Here is a 13229-nt window from a genome sequence, read left to right on the forward strand (position 1 = left end):
ACCCATATATATTCACACAGCTTGCTTTCCTCATCTTCCACATACACCCCCAGCTTGTTTTCTGTATACTAGAAAGTGCAGCATGGACAGTGCTGATCTTGGATCAGCTGTCTCATGAATCCTTAGGGGATGAGGAAGCAGGAATGGTATGTGGAGAGCAGAGGTGGAAGAATTTCTGACCTGGTGGGCTGGTCTACACCTTTGCGCTAATTCAAGGTGTCCATCTGCTTGGGCCATGCCAGATTTTTGACCCAAACATTCATGGTTGTGTCTGAGAATGTGTGTTTCCAATTACACTGCCTCCTCCATCCATCTCCCATACCCCTACTGGCCCCTACACCATGGTATGCATTGAGGGCCTGCACAGAAGGTGGAGAAAAACTGTTCTCCCTCTTTGAAAGTTGAGGGAGAATCAGATTGTCTCTTTTAGACTGGTTCAACTATCACCCCACAAGGATCCATAACTTCAGGGAAACTAGCTTGGATGTCAAGCTGTGGGATCCATCACCCTCTTATGTGAGTGAGCTAATTTCTCGTATCAAGACTCTTCTGGAGCACCTGAAGAATATGCTGATGGTCTCGGTCACAGCCGGGTTCCCCCCCTCCAACAAGACCTCCCTGTGCTGCATTAGGCTCTCCTGCGAAGATTCAGGTGCCTTTGGGAACAAGGGCCCCCACGCCCAGACCAAAGAGGAGAAGGAGCGAGATGGGAGGGGCTATCATCTGAAGCTGATCCCCCCATGGTATCAGGAGATTCTGGGGGTTGCTTAGGGCAGGAAGGTGGAGCCACATCAAAGGCCAAGTGTCCATATGAAATAGACCCTGGAGAAGCTAGAGTGATAGCACAACAGGTAGGGCATTTGCTTTGCACACAGCCAACCTGGATTTGATCCTCGGCATCCCATATGGTCCCTGAACCCTGCCAAGAGTTTTCTGAGTGCATATCCAGAAGCCTAAGTGCTGCAGAGTAGGGCCCAAAAGCAAAACAAAGAAAAAAATATCAAAGAAAAGGAATAAATCCCAAAGAGTGCTCTCTCTTCTCCACTGTGTGTGCAGAGACACAGGGGAGCTGGCAACAGGACCGAGGAGCAAGAGAGCAGGCGACACTGTCTCCTTGGTTGCCACTGCTCTCCTGGGGTGTCCTCTCCTAGCTACAGTATGTCTGTTAGCGACAGGCATGGGAAAGGTATGGAACCTGTCTCATAAAGTGTAGTTGGAAAGATGCAGGCAGCAGAGCTGGCTGGCTGGGCCCAACCAACAGCCCCAGAGTACAGGCAGAGGCCTGCCTAGAGCTCTGTGGGCTGCTTTCATGGACAGGTGAGGTCTGAACCTCAAGGGGCCAAGGGCCAGTGAGAAGCCCATCATGGACCATAGGGATAAGGCCTTTAGGAAACCAAGGTTCTAAGTGGTTAAGTGAGAAGCCAGGACACACATAGGGAAGCCAGGCTGAAACCCAGACCAGCCATAACCCAGGCTCTACCACCCTGCCTTGGCTGAATTATGCCATCCAGGCCAGTGATCAGGAAGTTAGGAGCCCCCAGCGTGGGGCTGTGCAAGCTTCATCTCCGTGCCCAGTGCAGGTCATGCAGCTCTGAGAGCTCCTGAATAAACCGAGGAAACCTGCAGTGTCTCTGTGTTCTGGGATCTGAGAGGCTGCAGGTGGGAAGAGGAGGGGAAGTGTGAATGCACTTGGTAGGAAGGCACCAACCTTGCGGTGCTGCTCGTAGTTGCGGATGAAGTCTCGGAGCTGCTCCTCGCGGCTCTCCAGCGTGGCATACAACTGCTGCATCTGACCCACCAGGTCTGTCTTCTCACCCTTTAGGCGCTTCCGGTCAGCTTTCATGGCTGCAGGAGAGAAGGGAGTTGAGTGTCTGGAGTGGTCACTTATAGTCACCGAGCGGTGGAAAAGGACATTGGCTCCAACCCCTTCAGTCAATGAGAAGACGAATCTATAAAAACAAGGCTCCAATCCAGGTTGCTAGGTCACTGAGAGGCTTTTCCGGGACTTGAACCCACTTATTTGTCTCTTGAGTCCCTCCTAGGACCCCCCTCTTTCCCTGCCCTGAGTACATGAGGTCCTGAATGTGAAAGAGCCAGAGGCCTGGTTAGCACCAATCTCCACAAACAGAAACTTAGTGTTCCCCCTCATTTCCTGTATAAATGAACCTCTAGAACCTCTTCTGAGCCCATCAAGATGACCCAGCCTAGCCCAAACTATCACCTGCCCCACCCTCACCCTGTCCTCCTGTGCAGACATAATACCAAAAGAATGAAAAAAATAATAGACGAACTGAAATTGATCCCAATGAGAGCCTTGCTATTTCATGAGCCAACATCAATCAAGAAAGAGAAAAGCTAGTACAATGGATAAAAGAGAAAGTCTGCAACTATTGAGTCAACCTCAACCCCCTCCCCAATCCAGCAAGGTCTCCCGCACCTCAGTGCTGAGAAGATAGAACACCCAGCTGGAAAATGAAAAGCAACTGAAATGGGATCTTCAGCACCTGGCATGGGTGCATTCCAGGGAAGTATGGATGGGAAGCACAGTGGGCTACCACTTCACACTCACCAGAATGGCTAAAATAAAAAAGACAACAATAACGAGTGTTGGCAAAGGATCAAGGGAAATGGAACCCTCACACACAGCTGGAGGGAACAGAAAATAGAGCAGCGCCTGAGAAAACAGCCTGACAGTTCCTCCTCGTACACTGGGCCCATGACCCAGCCACTCGGCTCCTCAGCACAGATGAAAACAAGTGTCCACTCACAGGCTGTCTACAAATGTTTATAGGGACATTAGTCATCCAACAGACTCAAAAGGAAACAATCCATGTCCATTAACATTTAAAAACGTGCCACACTGAGGCAGTATTCAAGAATAAAAACAAGTAATGATTGTCGCTTCAGCGTAGAGTCTGGGGCCAATTGCCCTGCGTTAGAAGCTGGCCAGTAAGGGCCATGGGTACTTTCCCACAGACAGGAACAGTACAGAGAGGGGGAGGAGATAAGGGGTTGCTCTGGGATAGGGCTCAAGGGCAGTTAGGTTCTTTGGGGTGGGAATGACACTAAGGAAGATGTACAATTCTGTGACTGTGGAAAAAAAAACCCACTAAGCTGCAGGATATGAACTGTTATAATACGAGCAGTTAACATAAACTCACAAACATAACTCATAATTCTCATACATAAATACATCGACATAAATATACAGGTCTCCCCAGTGTCCTCCTGGAGGAACCCCAGCCTTTTTTTTTTTTTTTTTTTGAAAGTTCCAGGAGTCAGCCAGCTTTATTTCACAGTCCCTACCGCCATGCACACTTTCACACATGGCTTCTTATACTAAGCCTTTTCCTAGCACCTACTTCTCTACTCCCTCTGGAACTCTCGGCCTCTGTCTCCCTTTCAGCTGCTTTTTCCAGGCTTCCTAACTGGCTTCCAGGCTGACTAACTCCCTTTGGTGATGCTACTGCTGCTGCTTCTTTGATGATGCTCAATTGTTAATGCTGAATCTGATGCTGAATTGGTGATACTGAATCTGATGTTCAATCTCTGATGATGATGCCTCTCATACACTTCTCTCTTCAACTCTCCTTCTTATCCCCTTCTCTCTCCCTCATGCAGATTCCTCTACCCGCCCATTCCAGGTGTGGGGTAGTTCTGATCATTCAGGTGGGATAAATAAGAAGTTGAGGGAGGGGATACCCACATTCTCCATCATGCCTAGAATGGTGGCGGTAGGAGATGAAGAGAACAGCTTCTAGGGATCTGGAGCCTCCAGACTGAAATGGTTCAGTGGGGTTCAGTTGTCTGGCCAAGGTCATACAGCCAATTCTGACCCCAAAGCCCACACACTGACTTGATATTCCTGTTGTCCCTCAAACCAGCTAGCAGATAGGCAGTGGCTCTGCCGCCACCTCTCCCTGAATATCCACCGTACAAGTGCAGTTTGTGGAAAAAAAAAGTCATAGGATGTCCAAACCACAGCCTCCTGGCCGTGCGCCCAATATAAACTATAGTGAGACCTCTACATCCTCCTGCCCCCTGATCCCCTCCTCCTGGATGGGGTTAGTTGGGGTCGCACCATAAGCTGAGAGGTCTTGAGTGACCTGTCTCTTGCAGAAAGACTGTCTTCCTCATAGCCAGCTTGGCAAAGTGGAGATTGAGATCACTGGGCTGGAATCTGCCCTGTTTCACCGAGCCAGGAGAAGGGGCCCCCATGGACACAGCATTCTTCTGCTCCCTCCTGTCAGGCCTAGGACAAGGGGGTTCAGGAGAAAGACTGGGATTGGGAGAGAGATGGGTCCCAGGGGGCATGGAATCTCAGGGAGAAACAGTGTCCAGGGGAGAGACTGGGTCTTGGGAGAGATGGAGTATGGGGAGAGATGGGACCCAGGGGAGAGACAGGGTCTAGAAAAGAGATTGGGAGAGAGATGGGGTGAAGGAGAATTGAAGTCCAGGAGACAGGTGTAGAAGAGCGTGGCAAGGTCCAGGGAACAGTGCTGGGGCGCAGTGTGCTGACCCTGCCCAGAGCATGTTGTGATGGTCACGCTATGGTGACTCTGGTGTTGAGAAACTCTAACATTGAAAGCTGTGCCCGAAAGAAGAACTTCTTGGGAGGGCCTGGTCCCAGCTGTCACGAGGACTGGAAATTTCCATCTGCCTCTCTCAGCCTGTCCCAGCAGCGCTTCTGAGAGGCAGTGGGGTATTTGATGTATTTCTGTTCCAGCACAGAGGAGGAAACTGAGGCCATGTACTTGCCTTAAAAGCTGAGCTGGCAGCTCAGCATGGAGGTCTGAGGCTGGAGCTGCCCTGTCCAGCCAAATGGCCACAGTGTAGCCTGCCAGAAGAGCCTCTGCAGAGCCCCCCAACAGTGAATAAAAAACTTCTGCCTTACAACAGGCCCCTTGGAAGCCTCTGCAGAAAGGAAACTAAGCCCCCTGGGCTTCTGAGATGACACTAGCCCCATCTGAATCGGAACCAGACTTTGCCCACGACCTCCAGGGGCTCCCAAGGTCACCTTTTCTCTTCGTGACATCTCTGGGCGTTCTTTCACTTTTGCCAAACAGGGCCATTCCATGCAGCCCAATACATTACTTGCAGACACATCAGGCTGCTGAGAGCAGTGAGGTCACCTCCACCCCAAACGCCTCTTTAGGTCTCCTCAAGAACTTTGGGTCCCAGTTGGTCCAGGGCTGGGTCCTATCGGCCTGAGTGAGACTCAGAGACAAGTCTGGGAACAATGTCACAGTTTGATCACCTGAACAAGAGGCAACCAGAGAGATAGTACAGTGGGTAGAGCACTCGCCTGGCATACAGTTGCCTTGGGTTGGATTGCTGGTACTTCATATGGCCTCTAAGAGCTGCCAGGAGTGAGCCCTGAATATCGCTGGGTGTGCCCCCCCCCAAAGCACAAAAACTACAAAACAGAGGAAGATAAAGAAATGGTCCTGGCAATGCCATGATGCAAACAAGCTACTGTGTGGTCAGCTCTGATTTTCAGCAATGCTCACATTTCCATCTGGACAAGACTTCTGGGGGCTCCTGTAGTGGCTGGAAGTGGGAATGTGTCCCCATTAAGCCTGAATGCTCATGAGTATCTAGGTGCTGTATACCCCATCATATTGAGGTGGGGGTATGCCCGGAGAGGAGAACTAGTGTTGTGAAAATCCTTAATACCAGGAGGGTGGTAGGATTGATGTTTCAGAATTTAATGCCCAAATCTACTGTTAAGAATAACTTGGTAATCATGGTCTTTGAATTAAGAAAAGAAGACCAGGAGACTTGTACACTAGAGGCCTGAGAAATTACATGTTCTGTGCACAGCTATGAAATTGTGCTCTGTCTCCTTCCTAGGTTATAGGTCAGTTTTGGTTTCTCCTTCACATCAGTATATTGCTGATGGAGATGGAATTCAATGGACAAAGACAAATATTAACAGGAAAAGCTATAAGGGAGGGAGAGTGAGTGAGTGTGAGAGAGAAAGAGAATACTATGGTCTAGGTGCTGGCCTTGTATGAAGCATCCCTATTCACCTGACACTCCCATATAGTTCGCTGATCCCTGTAAGGAGTAACCCCTGAAAGCAACGAAGAGTATACCCTGAGCACTACCAGGTGTGGGCCTGCCCCCCCAAAGAAATGGCCCAAGTAGTACTGTGGCCCCAACATCTACCCACCCCTCATACCATAGTTTAGCTGTTCCCCAAACTATCACCACTATCCCTATCTAGCTTCTCAGATCGTCAGGTGGGCCTCACCTAGCTACTCAGAGTACATGGGAGTGAGAAGAGACTCAAGGAGTGTCTCCAAAACCATGTAGCTCAAGCACTGCAGCTTTCATCTGTATTCTCTGACCAGACTCTGCACCCCACTTTCATGTGTCTCCTAGGTCATGACACCATCATCAACAGTTGAATCTGTATCAAACCACAAAACCAGGGAAAGGTACAGAAGTGCACCCGGCTTTTCTGGCACCATCTTACAGACCCAGGACCTTGCTGAAGTTCCCATGACCGCTGACTTCACATTCTTTTGCATTCCTCAGTCCAAGAGCCCTTGTAAAAATTTCCACACTGGTGGATTCATGACAACCCTGGTCCCGATGGCAGGGTCAGGGGTGGGGGAGGCCTGAGCCTGTACATGATGATCCCAGCCACTGCCAGCAGGGGACTCCCTTTCTTTTCCATTTGAGGTCTGGGGAAACCCTGAATTAGCACCCACAAAATCACGGGGGCCCTCAAGAGTTCTTTCAGCTCAACTTCTCTTCACAGGTCGGAAAAACCAAGAACAAGGGAGAGAAAGAAGGTATTCATTACCACAGAGCAGGTCAGTCTAGCTCTTTTGTTAGAATAAAAGTATAACCTTGTGGTCTGCCCACTCAAGTTTAATATTTGTTCCAATGAAGGTTATATCTGAGATCAAAGTGTAGGACAGAGGATGGGATTCGGCAATAGAGCCCATGTCTTGCTTGTATGAAACCCCAAATCTAATCCCTGGCATCTCTGCTCTTCCCCCACTCCTGAAAGAGAAACTATATTGTTTCCACATTTATCAAATGAGGATTGAAACTCTAATCATTTCTGCCCTGCAGAGTACAGATGGGTCTGTGTGAGGTGAATGGGCAGGAGCTGACCTTGGGCCTTTTGGGAGAAGAGAAAGTCAGAGACACAGAGCTCCAGGCTCATGCACTATTGATTCCAGGCTGCCCTCCACCCTCTCCTCTGGCAGGGCAGGCCCTAGATGTCACAAGTCATTTCTCTGAGTGTGTTTCTGTAGCTACTAGGCTGAGTCTCCTCTCTATCTTCCAAGGCAAGAGGTACTACCACTCTCTTGGGTAATACTGGAATCAATTATTTGTAGGATTTAAGAGCCTCGGGAGCATTTGTTCTGTTTTCTGTTTCTTCACTTAAAGAAAGGAAATTTCCAAAGAAAAGCTAAGTTATTTACTTTTCCTGATGATGGGACAGTAGGGCAAGTCTGTTTGGGAACCTCGGCCCTAGGTAACATCTGCCAGAATATAGCAGATGTTCATTAGATGCTTCTCTCCTCATCCTGTCCTGGCTCCCAGGCCTGAACACAGTCCCCAGAGATCTCAAAAGCACAGAATGATCAGGTCAACTAGAGAAAAAGGCCTGGAGAAGCCTAGGGTGGAAGCAGAACTCAGATGACAAGTTGTGGGCTTCCAGACTTGAAACATGGAGGCAGTTTCCTTCTTCCTGCCTGGAATATGTACAGAATGAGTTCAAAAAAGGTCAGAGTTCAACCTACTGTCAAGAACTAGGACAAGTGGCAGCCGTGGTGTAGGCTGAGACCCACTGGGCTAGGCCTGTCAGACATGGCTATGACTAGGAGAGGGTTTCTGACCTAGGGCTGCTTTCTGCTCCTTCACAGGGTGAGTGAAAGCGTTTTTTTTTTTTTTTGTTTTTTTTGTTTTTTTTTTTTTTTATCTCACACAGCCAATGAATGCACTATGGATACTTGATTCTAGTACTTTGTCCCTTCTTATGACAATTCTGGAATCCCCAAACTGACTCTGTCCCAGTTCAGCCGAGAAACATGTTCTGGAACCTTTCCACCCTCCTTTCCCAGGGAAAATACTTGGGAATGCAGGTGCTTACCTCCCAATCCTGTTACTACACAGATATGACTGCTCAACCAGGCTCCAGACTAATCAACCCAGAATTTGGGTTATTAGGGATGTCTGCCATGACATTGTGGTGTGTTTGTGTGTATAAGCGAATATGTGAATGCATGTATATCAGTATGTAAGCATGTGAATGTGGGACCAGTAAATAGATGGGCCTGCCTTTCAATGGGGAATGCAAAGGCCATCAAGACTGAATTCTCAGGGCCAGTGTGATAGTAGCAGGTAGGCCATTTGCTTTGCATGCAGCCAGCCCAGGTTCAATCTCTGATATCCCAGATGGTTCCCTGAGCAATACCAGAAGTAATATCTGAATGCAGAGCCAGGAGTAAGCCCTGAGCATCATGGGTATGGACCCAAAGCAATAACAACAGCATGCTCATTTCTTAGAGTGAGTTTGTCTGGGTCAATGCCATGCCTATTGCTGCACTCCAATGTATCCTGGTTAACTCCATTTAATCAAGAGGGCGAAGCCACACATAGCAGCTGACTCACACTGTCGAGGAGGCTGGAAACAAATTCCCTGAAATGGTTATGGGTGAGAGAGCCGACTTGCCTTCCCTGAGTTTGATCTAAATTAATGAAAAAGGGCTAGAACTAATTTTCTTTCTTGGTTTTTGTGTCACACCTGGCAGCACTCATGGGTTACTCCTGGCTCTATGCTCAGAAATCGCCCCTGACAGCCACAGGGGACCATATGAGATGTCGGGATTCGAACCGCTGTCCTTCTGCATGAAAGGCAAACGCCTTACCTTCATGCTATCTCTCCAGTCCCCTAATCTTTTTTTGTTGTTGTTGGAGGGAGAGTAGGTGGTGTTCTGGCGACCCGAGTTTACTCTAGAGACCTTCATCCAACCAGGCTGGTGGGCACTGTGAGGGCCTGATGACAGTGCTACTCAAGGTCCTGTGATGTCAGCGACCAGCAGAGCCACCCTAAGTCTGGGACTATCTCTCTGGCCCAAATAATGTGTTTTTAGATTCATCACTAACTATTTCTTTTCAGGGACAGTTCTAGATGACCTCAATTGTGCCTGTACCATCAGATACAAGTCTGACACACAGGAACAAATGCCTCAACAAAGTGGTCAGCCTGGGATGGTGGGGCCCTGGATGACACCACCAGTGTCCTGAATAGGGCAGACAAGTCCTTGTGCCTCCCTACATGATGCTGTCTGAGTTACGGTGCTCTAGAGGTGCCTGCAAGATGGTATAGCCCTCAGCCAACTTCCTTGGCTCTGAGAAATGTGTCCACAACCATTTCACACTGCTCTCCCCACAAGCTGGGCACAACACAATGAACCAAGCTTTAGCTGATGCAGGGATCTCCTAGAAACTTAGGAGCACTCAGGGCTAATATCGACCCCCAGACCCTATGCTTCAGGCTGACCCCGTGGGAAGCATGCCAAGGTGCCTCCGCTTCATGACTTACCAGAACACCAAGCCCTGTTCTGCACTAGGCTTCCCCAAGAGACACAGGAATATGCAAGTCTTACTCATACCATTAACCCAAGCCACATGCTAGTCTCTGCCTCCCCCTCCACCTCCTGGGCTACTTCTCTTTTTCCTTCTGGAGCAGAAATGGTAAGGACTTCCTTCTCTCCATGCTGCCTCTCTTAACACCTGCACTCAGACTCTCCTCAAGGTCAGGGGAGACAGTGCCATTGTGATCAAGGTCCTCAGCTGTTTTGCCCCTGGGGTACAATGCTACTACTTTCGGGGAACCTGGGAGTTACCTGTTCCTCCCGTGCTATCCCTGGCAGGCTCTTTGTTCATCTTATTGCAATTCTTTATCTGTCCCTCTTTTCACCAGGTCATTTCTGGACTGGTCCAGCCAACTGCCCCCAGTGTAGAACTCATCCCAAATTGACAATGCATAGCCAGAAGCCCCCACAGTTCCTCTTTGGGCTCTATCAGCATCTCCAGTTGATGTACCTGAGAGCATCCCAACTAGTCCTTGACCTCCACCCTTCTCTGCCCTCCCACATTCAGTCCCTGGAAATCTAAGGTTTCCAGGACCCCTGGCCTCCAATTCCAGAATCATTCCTCATTTTTCTCTTCTGCACCCCTAATCCAATACACCAGCAAATAGCATGGGCGCTGCCTCCAATGTTTCTGGAACCTTTTCATTTCCTGTCCCCTATGGCCACCCCACCCATGTGTTCACCACCTCATGTGGGCATCAGGCAAGCCCCCCCCCATGACAGTTTATGACTGCTTTCATAAACCATTTATCTAACGTCAACCCAAGTGGGAAGGGCCTCCTTAAAGCACAAAGTCTGTGCCACAGAGACAGTATCGTAAGAAGGGTGCTTGCCTTGCATATAGCTGACCCAGATTTGATCTTTGACATCCCATTTGGTTCTCCAACCAACACCAGGAGTGATTTCTGAGTGCAGAGCCAGGAGTATGCCTATTTATCACCAGGTGTGGCCCCAAACCAAAACAAGAACAAAGGTGCAAGGTCTCCAGTCCTTGGAGAAGGGAACCCCTTCTCTTAAAGAGTGGCAAAGAAGGTCCTTACATGAGACCCAAGGGCCCCTAAATCTGTCATTCCCTCAGCCACCACCTGGCTCCTTGCCACTCCTGGTACCCAAAGACACCTTCTTTTTTCAGGATCACTGCTCTTCCTACCACTTCTACCCTCACCAAATTTCCTTGCTGGCCCCTCCCCAACCATCCTCAATGTCGCTCAAACAGCACTTTTTCAGTAAAGCCTTCCCTGGCCGTTTTTCCCCCTTTGACTTTGGCCACTATCTAATGCCGCACATTAGGAAAGTATTGAGGGGCACGCTTTATTTTATCTCTGTCTCTTTTCTGAGGGCTCTCTAATTTCTTCCCTCATCAGAACTCAGTGAAGGTCACTCTGAGTTTCCCAGGCCCATGCTCCTGTCTCTACTGGCTTTCGTAAAGCAGACTGCCCCATGCTAGCCCTGCCTCGTCCCTATGTGTCTGCCCATGAGCTTGGAAACCAGACACACAGCTGGAGGTAGACTAGCCTCGTCTGCATCCTGATGGCAGGGTGCGGCCAGACAGTGTTTTCAGGAATTTCTACCAGGAGGGCTGTGGCAGAGAGACTGAGGTGGAATAGATGCAATGGGAGGAGGGCAGAGGAAAAGTGTTCTCAGGCTGCTTGACCCAAATTGTTCAATTTAGGAGCTTGAAAGAGAATGAGCCATCATAGCCAGAACCTTCATGTTGGGGAATAAGGGCACGTTGGGGAACAGGAATGCATGTCCCACCAGGAAGGATACTGTCCCCATGACTATATGGGACCAACATGGTCACCACAAGTCCACATTACCCACTCTTTTATTTTTTATGCCAAATGTCTCTTTATTCTTATATATTATTCTGATTCCAGAAGTCACAATGGAGGTGGTCAAAGGTTATCCCTGGCTCACTGCTCAAGAATGACCCCTAATGGTACTCAGGGGATCATATGCTGGTGCTTGGATCGAACCAGAGTCTAGTGGAAGCAGCAAATTGCAAGGCAAGCGCCTTACTTCTGTACTATGTCTCTGCTCCCCATGATTTAGTATTGATAATTAAACCTAATACCCAGCTGGATGAGCAAGACTGCTGAGCTGCTTAGATGAAACCCAAGAAAGATCTGGGTCCCCCCTTGAAGAGGTAACTGGGCTTTGCAGGGAGAGCCACTTTCTTAACACCTCTGTGTGCTCTTTTCCCTTCTACAAAACTAAAGCTTTGTATAGTAAGAGCTGAGATAGAATGGAGTGGGTTCCCTGGACTGTGGAGTAGAGAAGGGGACCCCTGTTCTCTGTAACCATCTGCAGAGTCTGCTTCAGCACAGGCTCTCAGAGAGCCAAGAGTTGGCCCCAGGGGAGACTGGAATGTGGCAGCAAGAAAGGCTGTGGAGGTGGCCTGCTGGCCCTGCAAAGTCCACCTCCCAGTCCAGCTCAGCTGGGAAGGGCTCAGAGCTCACCTGGAATCCAGCAGGGAGTGGCAGGCACCCACTTCCTGCTGGGGGAAGTGGGAGGGTGGGGATGGGGGAGGGGCACTTGTTTTCCAGCCTCTGAAGGCAAGTCCCGGAAAAGTCCTCCTTCCTCTAAGTTACGACTAAAAATAGTGACAGGGGATGGGCCCGGAACACCACCAACATTCCCTAGACATGGGGGTGTGGCACTGAGATTTCTGGAAATGCAGCAGCAGCCTCAGGTCCACACCCTTCAGTGAGGACTATTTTAAAGAATCATGTTGGTGCATGAGGTCATTCTCAGGCAAGAGCCTGGAAGTGGCTTGGTCTCATAGAAGGAGGAGGAGAAAGACGGAGGTAGACATGGGCATGGAAACCAGGGCATTGAAGGCCTGCAGTACTCATCATACCTTCTTCTTCTGGGATCCTACCTTCTTTAGAACCTGCAGGAAGATGGCCTGAAAAGCAATGATTTGGGTCTGGTGTCACCAATTCCCAGTACCTTGCAAAAACCCACTCGAGTGAGATGCAGGAGCATATGGTAATACTGCCAGCCCATTCCCAAATAAGTGTGTCCAAGGTTCAAACCTTTCCCTTCTCAAGAGGCAAGGCCTGGAACACAGCATCATTCCCAAGGGATGAAAACAGTCCCTCCCTCTAGCATAGGCCCTTAATCCTCATGGGTTCTTCCCAAGAACCTCATCATATGGATATTGGGACCCTGGCTAAGGAAAAGCTTTGAGAGCCTGCTTGGGCTCTCCGAGAAGGGCCATCCCTACATGGGGTGTTGCCTGAGTGAATGAAAATGAGTGGGTGCCCCCCCTCACCACACACAAATGAACACAGTACCATATAGTAATGCTGCCCAGGTCAGTCTAACTGGCTGTGAACTGCACTTATTTTTTATATAAATTATTTAAGCACCATGATTACAAACATGATTGTAGTTGGGTTTCAGTCATAAACAGAACACTCCCCTTCACCAGTGCAACATACCCACCACCAATGCCCTCCCCTCCTATTCCCTGCTTGTATTCGAGACAGGCATTTTACTACAGTATTTTTAAGTTTAGAAGCTGCTTTTTTTTTTCTTTCTTTCTTAAAGGATAAGTGTTAAAAAAATATACAGTAGTAACGGTGTGAGAGTGGCAAT

At 49.1% G+C, this 13229-nt stretch overlaps 1 protein-coding gene across 5 annotated transcripts in view; it reads right to left on the bottom strand.

The window, feature by feature from the left end:
• Nucleotides 1-13229, bottom strand: part of KAZN (kazrin, periplakin interacting protein) — a 1232668-nt gene that overhangs the window by 57679 nt on the left and 1161760 nt on the right. For all 5 annotated transcript variants that reach the window (XM_049771973.1, XM_049771974.1, XM_049771975.1 and 2 more), the window contains one exon: nucleotides 1709-1845. In XM_049771973.1, the coding sequence (XP_049627930.1) occupies nucleotides 1709-1845 (137 nt within the window). The remainder of the gene's footprint in view (nucleotides 1-1708; nucleotides 1846-13229) is intronic.

This window comes from Suncus etruscus, chromosome 4 (assembly GCF_024139225.1).
Source record: "Suncus etruscus isolate mSunEtr1 chromosome 4, mSunEtr1.pri.cur, whole genome shotgun sequence".
Lineage (NCBI taxonomy): Eukaryota > Metazoa > Chordata > Mammalia > Eulipotyphla > Soricidae > Suncus > Suncus etruscus.